This window comes from Micromesistius poutassou (assembly GCF_964030765.1).
Source record: "Micromesistius poutassou genome assembly, chromosome: 2".
NCBI lineage: Eukaryota > Metazoa > Chordata > Actinopteri > Gadiformes > Gadidae > Micromesistius > Micromesistius poutassou.
In genome coordinates, this window is record NC_140272.1 from 21,710,971 (window position 1) to 21,733,847 (window position 22,877).

General features: G+C 42.3%; 3 protein-coding genes across 4 annotated transcripts in view; 2 read left to right on the forward strand and 1 right to left on the reverse strand.

Annotated features, from left to right (window-relative positions):
* Positions 1-1,339: 1,339 nt before the first annotated feature.
* Positions 1,340-9,999, reverse strand: slc5a8l (solute carrier family 5 member 8, like; the record flags this gene model as incomplete). Its single annotated transcript, XM_084464705.1, has 15 exons — positions 1,340-1,444; positions 1,530-1,618; positions 1,731-1,840; positions 1,973-2,166; positions 2,268-2,354; positions 2,669-2,736; positions 4,480-4,592; positions 4,994-5,082; positions 5,298-5,427; positions 5,987-6,127; positions 6,852-7,006; positions 8,420-8,487; positions 8,720-8,771; positions 8,904-8,969; positions 9,655-9,999. The coding sequence occupies 15 exons, from the start codon at positions 9,997-9,999 to the stop codon at positions 1,340-1,342; spliced, it is 1,812 nt and encodes a 603-aa protein (XP_084320831.1).
* Positions 10,000-15,372: 5,373 nt separating this feature from the next.
* On the forward strand, positions 15,373-16,049 carry LOC311338255 (thyrotropin subunit beta-like; the record flags this gene model as incomplete). The annotated part of the gene is made up of 2 exons (XM_084463484.1): positions 15,373-15,534; positions 15,795-16,049. 2 exons carry the CDS (start codon positions 15,373-15,375, stop codon positions 16,047-16,049), a joined length of 417 nt encoding a protein of 138 aa, XP_084319610.1.
* A 2,822-nt stretch (positions 16,050-18,871) lies between these two features.
* LOC311338353 (mitochondrial glutamate carrier 1-like) overlaps positions 18,872-22,877 on the forward strand; it is a 6,649-nt gene continuing 2,643 nt past the window's right edge. The window contains exons 1-7 of one of the 2 annotated variants that reach the window (XM_084463583.1): positions 18,872-18,943; positions 19,542-19,640; positions 19,751-19,876; positions 20,962-21,017; positions 22,180-22,270; positions 22,366-22,484; positions 22,847-22,877. The exon at positions 22,847-22,877 is cut by the window's right edge and continues 153 nt beyond it. In XM_084463583.1, the coding sequence (XP_084319709.1) occupies positions 19,621-19,640; positions 19,751-19,876; positions 20,962-21,017; positions 22,180-22,270; positions 22,366-22,484; positions 22,847-22,877 (443 nt within the window). In that variant the 5' untranslated portion in view covers positions 18,872-18,943; positions 19,542-19,620. Of the gene's footprint in view, positions 18,944-19,541; positions 19,641-19,750; positions 19,877-20,961; positions 21,018-21,460; positions 22,271-22,365; positions 22,485-22,846 lie in introns of those variants that run through there. The other variant, XM_084463584.1, reaches the window with a different exon arrangement.

Consider the following 22,877-nt stretch of genomic DNA (forward strand, 5'->3'; position numbering starts at 1 on the left):
TGTGTGGTTGCAGCAAAGGAACAAGCGAGAAGGCAACATACCAGCAAGGCAACATGTGACTCCAGGACCTGGCTCATTGTGTGCTCTGAGTTAAGAAATGGAAAGAATGAAATATTGCTTACTTTGAAAATGTTGTGAATAAACCATGACAATCAAGTTTTAGTTAAGTTTTAGTTTAAGTTATTTATTTTATGTGGTCTATTCAGATTGTGCCATAACTATATTTCGATTACAATTTATGTCAAAGGTGAGTTTCCCCTTAGTAGTGGTTTAACACGACGAGCCGCCAGCCAACTGAGGGGGAATTCACCTTTGACATAACTTGTAAATTAAATATAGTCATGGCACAATCTCAATGTAGGTCAAAGGTGAGATTGTGTTATAGCCCCTAAGACACAACTAGCCACCAGCCTAACCCTCATGAGTTTTATGGCAGGTCCGGTGGACCATTAAACAAAGACAATCAAAAATAAGGACACGTATAGTAACTAACAGTAACTGCATTCTGTAATACTGTATATCTATACTTTATCTATTATATCTATATCTATCTATACTTTTCTTTCACAGTTTACCATTTTAAGCAAAATAGTTTGTCTTACCTCACGCAGTTCATAACACGAGAACAGAAAGAATGGTTTCCACAATCACTGTCCTATCATTGTTCCCTCCCTCTGCTCCCTGCGCACTAGGTACAGCCAAATGATCGCTTCCTGGCAGGATGGCAGGTAGGAGTGGGTGTGTCATTTCTTTATAAACCTCCTTTATTGCACGTTGCCAAGGAGATATGGGCCCGAGGTTATTACAGTTCACCTACGTGTCTCTTATCCGGATTAATTCCCAGCATTGTTTTCTTTCACTCAATTACTCATACATGATATGCATACATTATGAATTGGACACTCTTCACTCTTCACTCTTTTCAAGTGATTGATAGACTAGTCCTCTTTCCTTCTTTTCTCGCATTATGCATATTTTTCTTAAGTTTTAATTTTCAAACTCAATAATTACATATAGTTAAATATGACAATAAATCACCATATATAGTATAATTATATTTATATTTTTTACAATACATATGCTTTTTTCTATGAGGGAGAAATTATTTGAATGTTCAGAGAAGTCAGCATTTTGGGACATACATTGAGATCCGTATAAACACTTCATAGTTCAAAAATAACTTAAGATTTAGGCGGTATTCACTGCTGTCTTCACTGAACACCTGCCAGTTATTCACATTTAATTGAATTGGCTAAAAGGCTCTGTTAAAAATAAATTAAATATGTTAAAAGAGAATTTTGTTCAGTTGTCCGTTTCACAATATAGTGATCAATTCTTTTTACAATTTGGTGGCTTTCTCATCTTTTTCCGTTGTATCAAAATTGTGATATGCATCAAACTCGTCCTTGATGTTGTCGTTGTCCTCTTTCTCCATGTCTGATGTCTGTGTAGGCAAAGGAATACAGTTATATAGTAAGTAACAGGGCAGGAACCAATACTGCTCCCCAATCCCTGTCTTCATCTCTTACCTTAGAACTATTGTCACAGCAGTTGAAACAAACCAGGTCGCTCTTCCTCACAAACAGATTACTGTCAAGCCTCTCTTGCTTACACCCACCTAATGAAAGAAATAAGAAAGGACTGAAGAACTGCTGTTTAATGACAACAACCACATGGCCAATCCAGTGGTCTTTATCTAGACGGGGGAGCCTGCGACGGACCAGGTTTACCTGTGATGAGGCTGAGCAGCAGGCCCACCACCACGGTGCACAGGGTGCCCAGAGGACAGAAGTACAGGTAGGACAGCGAGTACCAGCTGTCTGCCAGAGGAGGCCTAACCCTGAGGGAGAGAGAGCCAGACCAGAACCTCTTTTGAGCATCACCGATTGTATAGGCAAGTCACAATGTGAACTGACATTTTTTAATGTTTTAGTTTATTTCTGGCCAGTGAATAAGGACTCGCTCTACTCACAGTGGTTCACTGGTGAACGTCACTGCACTGGTCCATGGAGATGCAGTGGTCATGTTATTACCGCCCGTTGAATCACTGCAGTTGTTGCTGAATGGCAGAAGATTACTTTTTTCGAGTGTGGGGGGATAGATCTGAGCTCCGATGCCCACCCATGTAGTCAATACGAGGCCTGCAAGAAGTCCCGATAGGGCCCCCTGGCGAGTCAAGATGAAAAGAAAATGTACTGCCACTCGCATCGTTTGGAAGTATGTATGGTCATTTAAGATGATTAGAAAGGTATTCATGAAGTACTTACTACGGAGTTTGTTGTGCGGAAAAGCATGCCCAAGAAGAAGAGGCCCAGAAGAGGCCCACCGATGATCCCAATGATGGACAGAGCAGCCTAAGAACCACAAGGACACGTAGGAGCAGGAGACCTCTGCATTCATCAACAGCTGGCGAGGAGGAAGGCTAACATATAGACCCCTTTTCAGACACTCCACAACACCACAAGGTGACGTAGTTTGGATGGTTTGTGTCGTCCACTATTCATATTAGCCTGCAGTTCTTATTTTTTTATTTTGCTATCAGCTTACGCTGTGACTTACTCACAATGTTACATCTATACTGCTGTTTATCTGCAACCTTAATCCATCCTTGAGTGAGGATGTAAACAAGGGGTTTCTATGCAAAATAAATGTAATACAGTATACTTACTTGCAGAACACTTCCCATCAACGAAGCAACTCCAGCCATTCCAATACAAACCGCACCAAAGAACACACCTGGAATGTGGAAATAATGACGGGTTATAGGTGAGCTGTTGTGTTTAATAAATTAGAACAGTTAAAGGTCAGGGCCCCGTTTCCCGATAACGATGGATCCACGCTCGTACGATCATTCTTACGATGGATCTTACGATGCTTCGTTACTTTTTTCCGAGCGTTTCCCGAAACCCCTCTTAACATGAACGCGCGTGCACTGTGCTCTTACGACGTCATAGGCTTGTAGCTGTCCACTGACACGGTGCTGAAATGGGCTCGGTAGGAGGGGGAGACACAGGAATGTTGTTGGATGAAACTATATTTTTTGGCAGCAAAAAAATATCTCCCCATCAAGGCCAACAACAGAGTAGCCTACGAAAAGAATAGACTAATATGAATGCTACAAATATTAAAACACAATTGATTAGGTCTAGGCCGACATATGCTATATCAGTCCTAATCCTGAACGCACCGTGCGTACATTTTTTCATGGCATTTTCTCCCCTGAAATAATTCCATATTACAAAAATAAAAAATAGCTTGAGTCTGTGTGACAACTATAGCATTTATCTAAATGTGCTGATTTCTGAAACATGCGCTGCAAAGAGGGCAGGCACGCATCGCAGCACAGTTTCCCGCAGCAGTGTACGTTCACTGCAGAAACCACACTCTCAACTTGGCGTTTGTCACCGACGCGCATACAGTGCTTTATGGCAAACTATCGCAACAAAAAACACCTTCAGAAATTCTCAGACACCCGCTGGTCTCAGCATGATTCATGTGCAGTATGTCTTCTGTCATTGATCAATATGAGGACATTTTAACCACGATGGTTGAATTAAAATCAGAGGGAGACGGCAAGTGCCGCTCGCAAGCGACCTCCCACACGAGCAATGGTCTGAAAACTCTGATGATCGTACGATGAACTTTAGGCTAACAATGCTTTCGGGAAACGGGGCCCAGGTCGGCACAGGATTGATCATAAAAATAGATCATATCATCAATGATATCATAGAAATGTCTTAAATAACCTTGATCAGTAATCAGTAAAGATAATGATTCCAGTATGTTAATAAAATCACATCCCATAAACGATATAATCTACAATTATAAAACAGTTGGCTTAAATCAAGCGATCTGATTGGTTCCCAACTGTTGTATAATGAGCGTATACACACAGCTATGACGCCTGTTCAGTTCACTATCACTCCGCGCCTAACTTGAACTGTTATTTATTTATCTATAAAAGCAATAGCGTAGTTCACTGAAGCCTAAAAATATGTTGATTGCTGGAGAGGGTGGAAATGTTGTAAAGCAATAGGCACACGGTGAGTGAACTGCTCGATAGTAGGCTAAATTGCCGGCGAACCAAGCTACCGTCTCTAGCCTTCTCTCTGAAGGATGCTACAGTGTGTTCCATAGCAACCGCTGTACACTTTGCAGGCAGCGAGGAGGGACTACTTTTTTGTATTTGTTAAAAAAAATGCTTTTCCGACTTTCTCGCTTTTTCAAAATTGAGGGTGTCTATGACTTTCATTTCGCCATACTTATGTAACCGTTTTATAAAAGCAATAGATCACTTCAGTCAGTGAAATGTTCTCATTATACCACAGTTAAGGGGGTCACCGAAAACGCCACTTAACTGTGGTATAATGAGCACATACCACAGCCTGTCGTGATCTATTGCTTAAATACCACATGTTGCTCAATGAGACTCATGTTGATCAGCCTAACCACTGAATGATAGTGTAGAACAGGACTCACTGAGACTCATATTGATCCAGGACAGCTGCTTCTCCGTCAGGTTTTGCCATTTAGGTCGGATAAAGTCTTCCACTGTGACAGCCACGAGTGCATTAATACTGGATGACACTGTGCTAAGATAAGACAAATTTACAGTTAATATGCTGCTAAGAATTTACACAGCAGCATTTCTTTCATATTTGGGCTGTGGAAGGCAAATCAATACATTTTTGTGCATCTGTATGTGCTTTTCTAACCAGATAGAACAGTGCTTATATGCCCTTGATTTCTAGTTCAAATGTGAAGCTCTAAATGTGGGGGGAACAGTAGAGATTGATAGGAGGGGGCATGGCTCTCAGGACAACCATTAGAAGACAGGTGAGTTAATGGCGGGCCATTTCTAATCGACAATCTTCTCTATAAAGCACAGCAGCTGGAGTAAACTTAACCTTTGGCTGCCAAGTGCCGACTGAAACTAACCATTTGTTTGGCTAGCGTATTGTATGTTCACTGTAGCCTGTCTCTCGGGCCTCACCTGAGAGTCCCACTGTAAGCTGCAGCCACAAAAAAACCAGGGACTCCTGGGTAGGCTGCCAGGATGTCCATGACAAGGAACGGAAGCAACTTGGATCGATCCATAGAAGGAATTGGGTTCAAAGATTAATTGGAACAGTAAACACATGAATTATAAATGGGTAATTTAAAAGAATGAATTCCAGCTATTTTGTTTTACATCAGTAATAATTATGGTTTTATTCGTGACACATATGACTACAATTTCATAGATATGATCCATCTGATGGGATAATGAATATGTGGCCTATTCTGGGTCCTCTTACCTGGTCTGGGGATCCTACATCACCATTAGTGAGGGGGTCACACGTCATGTAAATAGAGTACATGGTGAGGCCACAAAACATGGCCAGACTCACAGTTGCCAACAGGCCCAGGTAATTCAAATACAAGGACCTACAAAAAGAACGCAATAGGTAAAACAGCTTTTGAGGTGACACATGCATGCTAATTGACTTCAATGAATGACGAGTTGATGGTTGCAGAATAAGGCCGCATGGTGTTAATAATGATATGCAATACTTCTTACTTCTTAATACTTCTTTGCAATACGTTTTGCGATATTAGAGTTGATAAGCAGGCCTACTTTTTGGGGAACAGTTGCTGGCACCTAACTTGTTCAGTCAATCAAGAGGTGGGACAATTTTTTTTTCAGAAAATATTGTGCAATATGACATTCAAAAATATATAGCATTATACAAAGTGGGTTATGAAAAACTCTTGTATCCCTGTAGTTCACAGTTATATTATTCTCATTGTTCTCTAGGTGATCATTTACTGCTCTCCTAAATGCTGCTCTGCCAATACATTCACTGTTTCTGTGACTCATGGATTCATCTTCAATCCAGTGTGTCGTGCAGGAGAACACTGCAGACATGTTTTACTTGTGATGCATTGTGTGGAAATGAAACAAACAAAAAAATCAAATTTTTCATAGCCCCCGGAAGCGTCTTACGCCTTGGCGTGGGCCATGCTCCTGCAGGCCAGGTAGCGCTGCACCTGGGACTGGTTGATGCTGTAAACGGAGATCCAGATCATGCTGCCCCCCAACAGGATGGTCCAGAAGGTGTGGCGCTTCAGTGGGTCGGGGTCGAAGCTGCAATGAAGGGTACAGTGCTCTTAAAGATGGATATCACAGGTCTGTGAAATGGAAGGCTTTCTGATTGTTTTACTTCCAAATCTCTTTTTTCTGCTGTCAAATCTTACGTCCAGCACATTTTAATGAAAAGGTGTGATGGCATGGTTATGTATAAAAAGTACAAAGGGAAGTAAGACGTGACAGCAGGCAGCATCACTACATTTTGCCCGCTTCCTTCGTCTTCCTATCACAACCTACAACCATGCATCTCTAAACTACAGAGAAGGCAGAGAAAGTCATCAGCCGTCGGTGTTTCTTCTCTTTCTTTAACATCAGTGATCCGCTCAAAAGGTCCCATATTATAGCACCAGGTGTGAGTGTGATTAGACATTACAAGCCTGTTGGAAATCTGCCTCTAGTGACATCATGAGTGGGCGTGTCCACCTAGATGTATGACGGACAGATGAGCAACGTTTGCTACAGTCCAGTGGGTAGGCTGATAGACTGATCTATCCGGCACACAGCTAGGTGGACACACCCACTTGTGATAGATGCAGATTTTTAAAACGGCTTGTAATGGCTAATCACACTCACAGCTGGTGGTATAATATGGGACCTTTAACGACAAACCATGAGTTCCAGGTTTCAACATATCCCAGACATAATGGTACCGTCCTTTTGCAGATCTATCAACTGCTTAGAACCCAACCGTTTAGTTATCGGGGTTTCTCATTGTTCTTACTCAAACGCTTCGAGCCGTCCTCCGTCGGCGGCGTCCTGCCATATCCGGGCCACGCCTCCCTGGAGCAGCACGCCCTTGATGATGACTGCAGCAAAGCCTGCCAGCATGATGACCAACTGCACCGCATCGGTCCAGATCACAGCCTTCAGGCCGCCCTGCAATACAGGTACATTTACATTTAGGGCATTTAGCAGACGCTTTCATCCAAAGCGACTCACAATAAGTACATTTGTCGTAAGAAGTGAACAATATTTCGCTGTCGGTACAGTAGGGATGTTCATAAAACCAAGTGCAAGCACTAACAATCGCTAGGTTAACCCATTCCCCGTATACAACAATGATAGCTAGGATAAGATGCTACACAACTAAGTGCTATAACCAAATACAACATACAATAAGTGCGTACATTAAATGCCAGGACATACAACATACAATAAGTACGAGGGGGAAACGGGTGAATTTGGAGTCTTTTGAGGAAGCTGGTGAGCGACTCTGTTGTCCTGACATCGGCACTACAGTTCCACCACTGCAGTGCCAAAACAGAGAAGAGTTGAGACTTTGATGATCGGCTTTTGCGTGCTCTTAGCGATGGCGGTACCAGGCATCCAGCTGAAGTAGTTGCGCAGAGTGCTCGAGCTGGGGCGGTTCCATTGACTGCCTTGAATGCCAGTACCATCATCTTGGATCTGATACGAGCTACTACAGGGAGCAAATGGCGGTCATGGAGATGGGAGAATTTAGGTAGGTTGAACACGAGGCACGCTGCAGCGTTCTGGATACACTGCAAAGGTTTAATCGTGGAGGCAGGGAGTCCAGCCAGGAGCGAATTGCAGTAGTCGAGGCGGGAGATAGCAGAGGCGTGATAGCAGAGCCAAGGGATCTGTTAGGGCGCACTCACACTAGGCCATCTGTACCGTGCCCGAGTACGGTTGCCCCCCAAAGTCTAGATTGTTTGGCTAGTGTGAGCACGGCATCCGTACTCAAGTACAGTTAAATTCCGTGGCCTTAGTACACTTCGGAGAGGTGTGCTCAGGCCATGATACAGATGCTTATGAGCCGACACACGCACGCACACGCACGGATACGCGACCTATATGTACAAGAGGCAACCGTACTCAGGCCCAGTTGAGATTGCCTAGTGTGAGCACAGGCCAGCGGCACAGTGGGGGGGGGGGGGGGGGCAATCGTACTTGAGTACGGTACAGGGCAACTTTGCCTAATGTGAGTGCGCCCTTCTAGAGGGAGAACAGAAGAGGGCCCAATACAGAGCCTTGATGGACACCAGTGTCCAGAGTGCAGGGTTTGGTCAAGGGTTTAGCAATAACCATAAAGAGCATGCTCCTCCGGTTAATGACATGTCTGTCACATGCTTCAGCTGCACCACGATTTGACCTTGACATTATAAAACTTGACGCGGCCATGTTGAACTCAAAGAAGTGGAGAACATTGCTTGTTAAGATAATGTTTTGGATGACATTAGAATGTCTGGTGATCAACACACCATGTGATTGATATGAAGTGATCATATATATTTGAAGGGGTTTAGAGGTGAGGTTTGAACTACCAACCAAGGTACAGTAGACAATGCACACCGCGCCCGTCACCACCAACACTCCCCACAGGTTCAGCCCAGTGACTGAGGAACAAACACAGACACACGCACCATCTCATTTATATCATGCTGAAAAACATTACTTTCGCCTCAACTGACGTATGTAAAAGCATTATTAATATTTAGAGCTAAGAGATTAGGAACATGAACTCCATTAAATGAATTGAGTTGGTAGTGTTATTTCATGGAAGAACACATTTTATCATAGACATGAGCTAAACTGATCACATATTAATAAAGGCCCACTTAAACTCACTTTGGTTGAGTGCAACAGCTGGAGCGTAGATGACCAAACCAGTGTATAGGACCTAAAGCAGATGTCCCCATTAGGTAATTACATGTAAATAAAAGGAAACCCGGAATGGTAATATGATGTGTATGGCATTTAATACAAAAACAGCTTACATTTATTAATATATAAAACAAGACCTGTAACCTACCGTCTGCATAATAAATATGGTTGTCGCCAAAACACGCACACTCTTACTGAAGCGCATCTCCAGGTACTAGAAATATAAATATGAAGACAATATGATGTCAGAATAAACAACGAAAACTGGTGGTTGGCACTGCTCAGGCCCCTAAATGGTGGTTAGAATTTCTAAATTATTTTGTCCATTTAGTTTTAATCTCAATGGGGATCTGAAGACTTATCGGTAACACTTTACAATAACCATAGTTTATAAATGGTAAATAGACCATTTATAAATGGTTAATAGACCATTTATAATGATAGTTAAATATTAATAAATGGTCTATTTACCATTTATGATTGGTCTTGCTGTTTATAAATGATGATTAAACATTAGTAAACTTAGTAAACTATCTGTTTACCTATTATAAATGGTCTATTTAACCATTTATAAATGGTCTATTTACCATTATAATTGGTCTATAAGCTGTTAACCATTTATAAATGGTCTATTAACCATTTATAAATGGTCTATTTACCATTTATAAACTATGGTTATTGTAAAGTGTTACCGACTTATCTCTTCCAAGAACATGTATTTGTGTCTTTTAATTGGATTGAAGTAGGGCTAATTTAACTAGTAATAGATAATTTAAAAAAACATAAAATCATCTTCAAATAATATTTTGCATATGCTTGCATAATAAAGGCCTTGGAATTTTGAAGATTGTACAATATTACGCATGACTCAACCGTGCATAATATTGAACTCTGCTCACCTCATAGATGCTGGTGATGCCCAGTCGGTAGAAGAAGGGGACAAAGAGCTCCGCCGTGACAGTGGACGTGATGGCGTAGCTCAGGCCGAAAAGCCAGAAGGCCGTGCCGTAACGATAGGACTCGGCGGGCGTGCCGATCACCGTGATGCCCGACATGAAGCTGGCAGTGAGAGACATCGCCACGGGCAACGCGTGCATCCGGCGCCCGCCAAGTAGAAATTCCTCACTCGTGTTCTCCTTGCGACCGCGAATTGCCTGCCAGAGGCCGATCCCAGAAGCCCCCAAAAGTATTCCTGAAAACACCACATAGTCCCACACGGAGAAAGAGGCCACTTCCCTAGCCATGGTTTGTTTGCTTCACCCTTAAGCGATCTGCACAAACTACAACCTTACAAGAACAGCCTTACAGTCTTATAGCCTAATTTAAACAGCTGCAAGCCAACCACTCTAACCAATGATCAACGCTGCAGAGTTGCCCAGAGATAAAGGTAGAGTTGTTAAATGCTGTGCTTTGTTAATAATCTATCAAGGCCATAAGACATGTGCATTAAAATGTTTGGGATTTCAAAAAGGGGCGCGGCACAGAGCCTTGGTTAGGCTAACGATGCTCAATTGTTGGTTGTGTGTTAGACCGGGTTTTTTGCAGCAGCCGGGAGTGTACGTAGAGTGTACACTTAGACATTGTTAACCACACTGTCATGTTTTTGTAAAGATGGCGAAGATGGCTACTTATTAAGATATTTATTACGATGTAATATAATAATCGCTTTTTATTAGGGGTATTGTGCTGGGAGAGAATAATATTATTTGGGGGCAAAACCCCCAAATAAGCATGAGAAATTACACCAGTTTAACATGTCATGTTTGATTTTCTGCTATGGTGTCAACCACCATAGCAACAATACATTTTCTTGCAAGACCTTAAAAAAATCTTGGTAATAACTAACAAACTAAACGTACATCCCTCTATGCATTTGGTTGACATATAATATGCAATTTGTACCCCTCACAATTGTTCATCTTGTAGCCTACTTTGCACACTGAAAGCGGGGGATGGGTTACCGTGGGTTACCTAAGTCCGAGACGTAAGAAGTGTGATGCTATATCCACATTTGAGTTTCACATCAAAGTTTTTCTATTTAAGGTAGAATAACAGAAATCCCCAGTTTCATTTTAAGTGCAGAGACAAAACACCAAAACAGCACAACCGCAAGTTTACAGAGCCCCCACGGCAGAGTGCTCTGTGAGAGCTGCTCGGAGTGCATGTGGACTTGTTGTCTGGGTGCACAATTGAACAATTAAAATGTATAACTGTAAAAGTGTACTTTCAAAAAACTTTTCTTTTTGCATGTCAATTGGGACAGGCTGAGACTCCACTGATTCCTCTGGAGGAGGTCGTTTTTTCGATCCATTGTTCATGCCGGCAAAAATAATGCACACTAGCTTGTGTCCATTGTAGAGCTAAGATAAATATCTTGTGGGAGTCAGCGTGAGTGACAACCCAACCTTAAGCGAGCTTCGATCCACAGATCAGTTAGTTACTGATCTGAGGACAACAAAGTTTATAACTTTATTGCTGCGGGGGTGCTATGGTGACACTTTCACTAGATCAACTGGAGAAACAAGCTGCATTCAAAACTACACAGAGAAAGCTGAAAATGTGCATGTCAAATTTCAGGTAATTTCTTGGTGGTTCTGCTGGCACCCCCCTGGTGCAGCCACCGATGTCAAGGTTGTCTGCCAAAACAAAATGGATGACATTCATTTTATTCTCAGTGGAAAATGCAACATTTTAAGATAGTTTTGTAGTTGTGTAGTCATCTGAGCCGATGTGTTATTTTATGTAACGGATGATCATTCAAATAAAAAGAAGAGTGACACACAGGGATTTTGTGGGACAACTCAGAAGTTTGTGTTTACTTTGCTTCCGCCAAAAAATCAATTTGAAATAATTGTATGTATAATTTCTTTATACATCTATCAAGATAGATGCGATAAATACTGCATTTTTGAATCGTGAATGCAATCAATAAAATAAAAGGCTGACAAAAACATTCCAAAAGGCTAACTTACTCAAATTATCCAAATGATCATAGCCATACAATAAGTGAAGCAAACACAGAATGACTTGGGAGTAAGATGTAAGTATAAAATGTTATTGTGCCTGAAGTCTGTTTCTCAGATATGTGTGAGGGATCAGTGGGGTGTAGGTCTTGGAAGAATTTTAGCTCAAAATATCAAAGGTGGGGCGCTGGGTGAGAGGTCACGAGACGGTGCATTACTTCCTGTAGGGCTACAGCCCCCACATTGATCATGTAACTTGTCCTTGAGGTCCTCTTTCATATAAATATCTTAGTCCTAAGTCATTCTGAGCCCCTACGAATGGTGTGTTTGCATCCCTTCCTGTAGGGCTACGTGTTGATCATTTGGTAGTCCTTTTACTTTATTGATGCGTTAGCGCTTCAAGAACCTTTAAAAGTGGTATTCATTTGTCATGTTTATCTTTTTTTAAATTGACCTTTGGAATGGATTTCTCGTCAGAAGCAAAGTGAACACAAACTTCTGTTGTGCCCCACAAAAACACCTCGTCCCAGTCCGTCCCAAAGTAAAGGAAATAAATGTCATCCCTGGGTCAATGGAAAATCAATGTTTTGCATTGAAAGAACATCATGAGTCACATAAAATAACACTTTACCCAACAATTCAGATCATTACAAAACGCAAAAACACTGTTTGAAGCAAGCTGTGTGGTCTCAGGGATAGCAGCATCCATATGAATCACCATGGCAAGGATAGAAATGAACTAACAAACTAAACATAATATACATTCACTGACTGAAGATTACCAAATTAAAATGCACATTTATTGCTAAAAAGGTTATCAAAGTACATTTTAATGCGAACGCCATCTACTGAGAATATTACAGATGTCATCCATTTTGTTTTGGACAACCTTGACATATGTGACGTTTTGCTGTTCCTTCGGCCGATAGGGGGTGCTGAAACAGCATATGTCATATGGGTTGTTATGTGTGATATTGACACACAAACTCTTCTGTCGTTTAGGTTGGAGATCATGTTGCTATGGAAGTTGAGGCCAGAAATAAGTCCACATTGTTACAATAAACTACTGCCAGGGCCGGATATCCATAAGGGCACTTGGGCCAGTGCCAAGGGGCACCAACCAGTGGGGGGGCACCACATTAATGTAACATGGCTAACCTTGCTAGTATCAGCCTAACATCACTGGCAGAAATTTGCCTGCATAAATGCCCTCTTGTAATTCTGAGAAACATGGCCGTTGTTTTTCATTGACCCTAGGCCTACAACCAGTCAACACAATGTTCAGACAATAATATTAACCATGATCATGAGAATAAGACTTAAGTAACAGTTACTCTAATTTTACAATCATATGTGTATGGGTAAAGGCTACAAGAGAGCTACCCCCTTCTTGTTTCTGTTTGTAGGGGCTATCAAGCTTTGCATCCAGGAAATCTGCATGCAGACCAGATATTGGAATATATAGTTCACTGAAGCCTAAAAATATGTTGATTGATAGAAATATGTTGATTGATGGAGAGGGTGGAAATGTTGTAAAGCAATAGGCGCATGGTGAGTGAGCTCGATAGTAGGCTAAATTGCCGGCGAACCAAGCTACCGTCTCTAGCCTTCTCTATGAAGAACGCTACAGTGTGTTGCATAGCAACCGCCGCACACTTTGCAGGCAGCCAGGAGGGACTACTTTTTTGTATTCGTAAAAAAAAAAATGCTTTTCCGACTTTCTCGTTTTTTCAAAATTGAGGGTGTCTATGACTTTCATTTCGCCATACTTTCGTAACCGTTTTATAAAAGCAATAGATCACTTCAGTCAGTGAAATGTGCTCATTATACCACAGTTAAGGGGCGTTGTCCGTCCCGACGCGCGAAATGATTCACCATGTAACAACATATTGGGTATTGGGTATTCTTTTTGGATACAATAGAGTCACTGTCGTTCCAAGTAGGCCTATTACACAACTTAATTGCTTGACATGAGAGAAGCTACTAAATAGCTGTCTGGGGGTCCTCCCCCAGAAAATGTAGAATTTGGTAGATGTGATTTCCTGTATTCTGGTGAATTTTGGTGATGGCCAATTTGGCCAATACCAAATCCATTCAGATTCATAGCCTTTGTATTGTAGCGACCCTGGGACTCTTTAGAGTTTGTGTGTAATGTGTTTGCATTGTATTTTGTCGTCCGTTATGCAAGTTGTTCTATGTGCATGCATTGGAATGTTCTACTTGTCAATCAGTGTGGGGGTCGAATCGCCTGGTCAGCTGGGGGAGGGGCTTGGGAGAACAGGAGGGTGGGGGCATGCGCGTTGAAGGGTTTTGCGTTCTGCGTGTGTGTGGTTTTTCTGCGTTGGTTACGGCGATACAGTGACCAGGTTTTGTACCAATAAATGTTCGAACAAGCACTTATGACTGGACATTCTTAAGTCACCGGTGAAGTCATTACAGTATGTTAATTGAACCAACATACATTAATTTCCTATTTTCCATGCTGAAATGGATTTTTAACATAGTAAACAAACAACAAATGAACAACAAATACAACAAGTTTTTTTTTAAAGAAACAACAACAGCTATGAATGATTAGTTTGTTTTTCAGTGCAAAGGGCTCACATACATCATCCTTCAATGATGGCACAAAACTGAAAAACAGTGGCCCAACATTAAGTGCCACAACTAGCATCATATTCAGTGCAGGTGTAGTAGTGGCCACTTAAGTTTAAATGACTTTCATGACTGATTTCTTTTTCCGTTTCTAAGCATACTAGACACATGGGTTTGCCTTTAATGAACAGATACTCAGCTTCTCATCTTGACTGAAAGGTACGGTTTTCTTGATCAAGTTTTTTTATATATCTATTCAATTATTAATCTATCGGAGGTGCCGGAACTGCAAGCAAAGTGGAGCGTTCTGGCCCACCCCTGGTTGTATCACTGCTGTGATATGAGCTTTCTCTGATGTGTAGCCTATATCAAAACCAATAATGCCCAGACATTGTCTAGCGTTTTTTATGAGTTGTATTAAATATGAAAATGATGCAGTGCACCCATATTGCCCCTTCGTAGAAGCAGGCCTGTGGGCAACCAGGAGCGATGAAGACTTGAGAAGAACCTTTGTTGAGCATGCGGACACGCATGCGGACACAAACACCCTGGCGCTCTCGGTGAGAGCCTTCATTCTGCTCTGTGATCGTTGCTGTGCTGTGTTAATTGCACTCTGTGTTAATTGCTGTTGTTCTTGGTGATACACTTTTGGGTCCCTCTGCATTGTTATTCAGTGCTATGAAGTATATAAAAAGACCATACCAACCATACCACCAGCACGATCGCAAACTTAAAACCCTAAATCAGAAAATACTAAGTATTTCCCTTCATATGGCGACATCTAGTGGCACGCTCCTATATGACCCACGCTGTTTACTCGTCCATGCCATTTAATTACCTGTGTTTTGAGTTCTTTAATGCATGTCAATCACTTAATGGATTGTATATTCCCCCTCATCACAAATGAAATCTAGGTATGAATAAGGATTACAATGTTTAACATAAATACTGCCAACCTTCAGGGGGTCAGCAGGTAACCAACCATACAAACCTGCATCATCTGCTAAGAGCAACATCAAGTCATTGATTGACCCATAGCAACCTAATTCAATCTAGAGAATGGATTATTTTGTGTTTGTGGGCAGCGTCCTCCTGCTGATGTTCAGCCCCGCGGCGCCGCTGTGCGTCCCGACGGACTACACGCTCTACGTGGAGAAGCCCGAGTGTCGCTTCTGTGTGGCCATCAACACCACCATCTGCATGGGATTCTGTTACTCACGGGTATGTGCCGTTAGTAGGCTATTGTATCTTGGGCTGGGAAACTGTTCAAACTAACTACAGACTAGTCATATTATTGTATTTTGGAACTTTAATGTATGGATTGTTGAGTTGTTTTTAACATTTAAAGTAGCAGATTCTTATCGTTCACAGCAGGCCTGAGGAAATAAAAAAAAAATAACACCAAATCCGCCTGATGGTGAATCAGTGTATCGCTTTCTGGGTCATGTTCTTATTCTACACCCATGATGTCAACCAAACAGGACAGCAACATGGGCGACCTGGTGGGCCTGCGCTTTCTGCTCCAGAGAGGCTGCACCTACAACCAGGTGGAGTACCGCACGGCCGTGCTGCCCGGGTGCCCCACCGAGGGCAGCTCTCTGTTCAGCTACCCCGTGGCCCTGGGCTGCCACTGCGGATCTTGCAACAGCGCTGTGGATGAGTGTGCCCACAGAGCCAGCAGCCACAGGCCCACCTGTACCAAGCCTGTCAGACACGTCCATAGAGATATATACTGACTAGACGTCGCCTGAGCTGCGCTGTTCAGTGGAACATATACGTCAATACCGCCGCCATCTCACCGCAGGGTACCTCCTGAATGAATGAATGAATGTCGATGGGACAGAAGTCCTTTCCCAGTCAAAATCACTATAAAACGCCTTTTTTTAAGGAAATCTTCGATCGGGTCGGGTCAAACGTGTGTTTGTGGTAATTGTTGGGAAAAACAGTCTGTCTAGTTACTTGACCAGATAAAATGAGACGGAGAGGTAATAAAGTCTGTCAGCACAAGGGCCTCGGATTTATTGAGTAAAGTAGCAAAGGTACTGAATACTGATTCATAAAGCGTGAGAGATCGAATATTCTACGTCACCTAACAGCGCTGAGGTCGTCCAGAGCTTCGCCTCCGTGGAGGTTCTGCTTCGGAAGAGCCCCCGTGATCCGGTGCATGTGAAACTTATAGTTCTTTCCTAGCCAGGTGTGTGTGCTAGACTTTGTGTGGGTTATAGAGGGTTCTCTTGTCCCTGAGCCTCCGGGTTGTGTTGTCTTTCTGTGTGATATGTGTGCTCTCGCCATCTAGCTGTGGCAGAGTGTTCTTCGCAGACTGATAGTGGGGCTCGAGGGTCATCTTGACCCTCTTGAATGTGTGGTGTGTTGTGTTCGTTAGGTTTGGACCCAGAGTTGACTTTATATTTTTTTTTACTGTCATTACACGTCTGATCTATGTCAGAAACCAACCCGCTTGATTATTGCCTTAAAATAAGGCGTTTTAGAGTGATTTAGACTGGGAAAGGACCTCTGCCTGTCGACGTTCATTCATTCAGGTGGGTGGTTACCCCGCAAGATGGCGGCATTGTTGACGCATGCTTAGAAACCGAATGCAATATCTAGTCAGTAGCCTATCTATGAGACATCTACCAGAGAAACTTCCTGCTGCCCTTTTCATTTCTAAAGGCTGGCTGTTTGATTCAGGTTTTTTTCTTTTTTTCCTATGCTTGTTTTAGGCTTTGCAATATGTTTATGGGGTTAAGAGCAGGCAACTTTTGGATGTTATAATGACCACAATTTGCGTTTAATAATAATAACAACTCCGTTGTGAGTATTATGACGGTATGGACATTTGTATTTTACCTGTGGAAATACTGAGAGAAAAAAAAAAAGACTTCCACTTCATGATTTATAATAGAGATATTGGCATCCATTTAGGCTAATTTCCACTATAGTACCATGAAAATAATTACACTGCATACAAACGTTTTGTTACGTGTTTCCAAATAAAAATATTTCAAACCTCATACAAATCTTTCTTTTAATATTATTAACTTGAAAAAAGTATACACAAAGGCATCCCTGTGTGTGTGTGTGTGTGTGTGTGTGTGTGTGTGTGTGTGTGTGTGTGTGTGTGTGTGTGTGTGTGTGTGTGTGTGTGTGTGTGTGACTCAGACTCACTCGTGATGAACATACAATCTAGTCGGAAGCCTGTGTCCCATGAAAGCCGCTGAATGAAAGCTTACGTCTGTAAATAGTGATTCATCTGTTTGTTGCTGTTCATTATCACATCGTGTTCTGGATGGCAGCAGGCTGTACAGTAGAGTATGCACTGTTAACTAAATAAACACTTGGTCACATGGCCTAATCCTCACATGACGTCCCACCGCTATTTCAGCCTGCATGACTCATTAGGAACTAACTTCACAGCGATTTAAAGGGAGCCATACATGTGTGTGTCTAAAACACATATAATATAATAATATAAATAATAATAATATAAAATACAGTTCATTTATGAGCTTACTTCTTTGTAACATTTAACATTCATGAAAGACAATATAGTAGATACCTGCTCTCTATTTCCTTTTGGGTAAGGCTTCTATTCTGCTGTGGTATCACATTATTTAAATAGGAGAAGGGAACTGAAGAGTCGTATAAGGTATATATATAGTCGTATATATGGCCCCCATGCCTGCCCCATTGCCTATGTAGAGAAAATATGTTAATTGAAGTGTTTATTTAAATGTTTAAAAATAAAGACAGCGTGCCCAGTATGATAAATAATCATTAAAATTCACTGGTTCCTTCCCTTTTTGTGGCTAAAACACAGCCAGACCCCAACAAGAAATTGCATTAGTTGTCAAAAAGTTGTAGGCTGGCTTCTTGCCAACAAGAGTAGACCTTCAGGTTCACACTAGAAGTGTGATGGGCAGATGTACAAATGTACTTTATTGAAATGAAGCAAGCATTATTTACAATAATTAATCAATCATGAAGAAATTTATAAATTATTTGATATGATATTATACAGTATGTCTTTTCACTAACAGATTATGGTTGCTGTCACCCCGTTCAGGGAACACTGCCTTGGGAACCACTGTCCTAATACTTTTATATTGTGTATATATATATATATCATAATATGATAGGAAATAACTGGACTAACGATACATGACAAGGCTGGCTTCTTGCCAACAAGATTAGACCTTCAGGTTTACACTAGAAGTGTGATGGGCAGATGATGTACTTTAGTACATTCATGTCATTCTATCAGTGTGATAAGCCCTTCATGTACTGGAACTTTCCTCTGTCATCTAACGACGAAAACTACAGTCACTACCCGGAAACTACATTTCCGGGTACTTTCCGGGAGGCGCAAGACGAGCCAATGAAACGTCAGTGTGACCACCACCAATGAGCAGCGATTTGACCCGCGAGACAAAGTAACAGTCCCCACCCACCTGCCAACGAATGATCCGTTAGACAAAGTAACTTAGTCCCGCCCACCTACCCTTAGCCCCGCCCACCTACCATCGAATGGAATTTTCCACCGGCCGGCCCCCTCTTTATATCTAACCGACCCGGAGCACTACCGCCCGTTACTGGATACGCTGCCGTTTGACTCAATAAGACATTATACACGGTAAGAAACTTTGCTAAGTTGATGAATTGCTGCATTACAACTATTTCACGATTTACTTCCGTGATCCTTTATCTATGCCACTTCAATGTGTAAGAAACGTTAATGGTGAAACGCTCTTTTTGGTGGTGTGGTTCTTCCTGCTGTCTGATGACTCAAACGTTACAACGGGCCAAAAATAAATAACCATTCGTTAAAATTAAGTGCAATGATTGATGTATTTTGTGGTTTTACTATTACTATTACTATAGTTATTTATTTTCTTTAACATTTACACGGTTCGTTGAACTGCAGCGTGTTATATCAAATGGTAAGGGCTTTTCCATGGCAGAAAGGTTTTACTTTTACTAGATTTTACAAAGCTTTGTGTCGCTCCGCTTTCAAAACGAAGATCAGATTACCGGAAACGGCAAAAAAGGGCATTCCTGTGTGCTGAGAGCTAGACACGCCCCCAACTCGAGCAGCTGAAGCTGACGCGTCATGTGACCTCTGACGTTGCTCGTTAAGCTCTCCATTCAGATATATCTGAGCTACTACTCATCGTGAGTGCGATACCCAGAAGTTTTCCTGCTTAAACTGATAATTGCAATTCTCTTTTTAGGTCTCATATCGACTCTAGAAGACTCTTTGCACACTACATCGTTAAATATATTTTTTTCTTTGCTCATCACAAAATCGACATGTCTCAGCAACCAATCAGGTATGTTGTTTTAAAGTATATAATAATTCATTTCCTACCAGCTATTGAAATGAAACGTGTGCGTCTGGGATATGGGACTTTACTAATATAAACCTTTTCTTCCCTTGTAGCCTGCCAGCCAAGCTTATTAACGGTGGAATTGCCGGCATTGTGGGGGTGACTTGTGTCTTCCCTATTGACCTGGCTAAAACCAGGTTACAAAACCAGAGACCAGGTCAACAGGTCTACAAAAGCATGTAAGTTCCCCCTGTAGCCGTAGACCCTCAGGAGCTGTGTAATTGCTGTTGGCATGACGGGTCGCGCCAGCTGCTTCTATCTCAAACAGTGGTATTACCTGGAGGGCTATTGGCAGCTGCTGTTTGACGGTTAATATAATTCTCTCATTTAAATTTACCTGACTTGACTCTAGGCCTGGGTGATCTGGCTGAAAGACATATCACGATATAACTTCATCATATTGATTGATATAGATAACTATTGATCATTTGAATGGCCTAAAGTAATTACCATGCTGGATTTAAACACTTCTGTTTAACACTTAATACGACCTTCCACTGTTCTTCATTGAGAAATCCTCCAATGTCGACACAACAATGAAAAACTCAAATATTGTAAATAAGTATGAAACCGTGTTTGTGTAACAAACCCAGCTGCTAGATTCAGTGGTCCAGTCTCTTATTGATATATATTGAACATGTTTTATATTGATCAAAAGTCTATCACGATACGATTCTTGTTTTATTGCCCGGGCCTACTCTGATGTGTAGCGCTCTATACTCGCAGCATGTTGAACACACAATGCCGACGTTAGTTTTCATTGCCGTGTTGGGGCCTGTATCAACAGCCATGTAGTCCACCTTTGATGTATGAGTTGGTTGTTGGTTGAGTTGGTTGGAATGCACCAACCTTTTGTTCAGCTCTCTCCCTGAGGATCTCTAATCCCGGTGGAATGCGGAGGCCCTGGATGTTTTATGCTGCCGCCATTTTGGCTCCAGCATTCCCTCCTGCCCCAGTAGGGCGGCTGTACTCTCATGTATTTCTATAGTGAGCTACACCCAGTTTATCCTTCAAGTGTTTAGAAACCGGACAGTGTTGTTAGAAAGCACATTCCCCCTTCTGCTCTTGGTTCTCTTGTAGAACTTTATTGAGATCAATCTGTCAAACTTAACCAAGTCTTTTTTGCGTGCATTACATATTTAAGCCGCAGAATCCCGTTTTTCTTATTTGAACAATCACAACCTTATTGTATAGCTTTCCCTTACACTTCCTTTGCACTTGCTTTGTTGAGTCTAATTACCAATATTCATTGTTTTCTCTTTAGGGTTGACTGCCTTGTGAAGACAGTAAGGTCGGAGGGGTACTTTGGCATGTACAGAGGTAAGACGTGTTCCCACTTTAGAACGTAGCTCAGTCACTTCTGGAGATTTACTACTTAAGCTGTCCTTGTAAAAGGTTGAATAGTACCCGCACATTACTATAACATACTCTGGTTTAATTCTGATTCAACATTCTGTCTACTGCTTGGAAATGGACTTGGTTAACACCAAGTGGTAGCAATGTGATAGACTGCTGTGAAATGTAAATAAAGTTTAAAAAAAAAAAGTGTTCTGCTCTCAGTTTAGTAGTAAGCACTGTCCCTAAACGGGCGTCAAGTGAGAACCGGCATAGCCCCGGTTTTGTTCTCAAAGGGAAGGTGACATTGGCCAAGCTAACTCTTGGTCATCCCTTTTTTCAATGTCTGTTTAAGGGCCCTTCTAGCGAGAGGTCTCAACTGTATGAGGAATGCCGTGTGTTTTGCATCTGTGTTTTTCATATTGCAGACCCCTGGGATTTTGAAGGCTAGCCGATATGGCCCAGCCCCGCTGGAGGCAAATCCTTTAATGGTTCTTACTACACTGCTCTTTATTCATGAACATAACTAGGCACAGGTCTTTGTTTTAATGTCTTATGATTGTATGTCTTCTGTTTCCATGTCTATCTCGTACATAGCGACCTTTCAAAAACCTTCCACTGTTATTTGGCTTTCCTCTCAGTCTTTTGTTTTGTGTGTAACCTCCATGGCAACCAGACTGAAAGAATCTTGCCTTTAACTGTTGGCCTTTGCGCCCTCCCCCCCAGTCTGAGTGCATGACGGCCGTGGCTCCTTTCCTTCGCCATTGTCTCTTTACTCAATCCATTCTAACGTTGTTCTCCTCCACATATTAACACCCTTTCTAACCCATCGTTCATCACATAAATGTAATTGTTCTATATATGAAGAACAAGTGGGTCAGTTTTCTCTCTGCTCTGGTTGTTCTTTCGGCACGCTACAGCCCTCCCTTCTGTCTGTCTAACATGTTCCTTTGTCCACCTCTCTGCCCCTCACCACCTCTTTTTCAATCCTCCATCCTTGAGCTCCTCTTTCTGGATTTAATTCTGTGATCGGTTGAGTAAATTAAACCTAGTGTTAGACGACCCTGGTTCTGAATGCGTGTCTTTTCTTGTCGTGTGGACACACGGTCGCAAAGTCGTTGCTCACTCTCAATCTTTTTCTCCTCAGGCGCTGCTGTCAATCTGACCCTGGTCACCCCCGAGAAGGCCATAAAGCTCGCCGCCAACGACTTCTTCCGCCATCACCTCAGCAAAGACGGGTAAGAAAGGACGACTCCTCTCTGTTTGTGCCCCTTCTCTGTCCCTTGCTCTCTCTCCTTCACTCTCTGACTGGTCCCATGTTGTGTCTGGGCAGTAAGGGGCTGACGGTGCTGAGGGAGATGCTGGCCGGCTGTGGGGCGGGCATGTGCCAGGTGGTCATCACCACCCCCATGGAGATGCTGAAGATCCAGCTGCAGGACGCGGGCAGACTAGGTACGTCTCGTTTGGCCGTCCCTACGCGCACGCCGCCCGTTGCCCCGGTCCAAAGTGTGTTCCTGTCATCACTTCCAAACGCGGGACTCTGTTGGAGCACATGAGATCTCCAGGCTCCTCGGTTGTATTTACTGAACATCTCAAGAGGATGGCCGCACTCGTTAAGCCAAACAGAATATCTGTTGGCCTACAGTTGTGACTTTATAAGGGATCAACTCATGTTCTGTACTCTTCTCCCGTGTGTCTTATTCTGAATCCTCTTTGTCACTCCTTTGACATCGGCGTACTTCATTCAACGTTTTCAACCGTCTTCGTCATTAAATGGAAACGCATTCCCTAACTTTTTTTTGACTTGTTTCCAGCTGCCCAGCGGAGCGCGGGCGTCATGAGCTC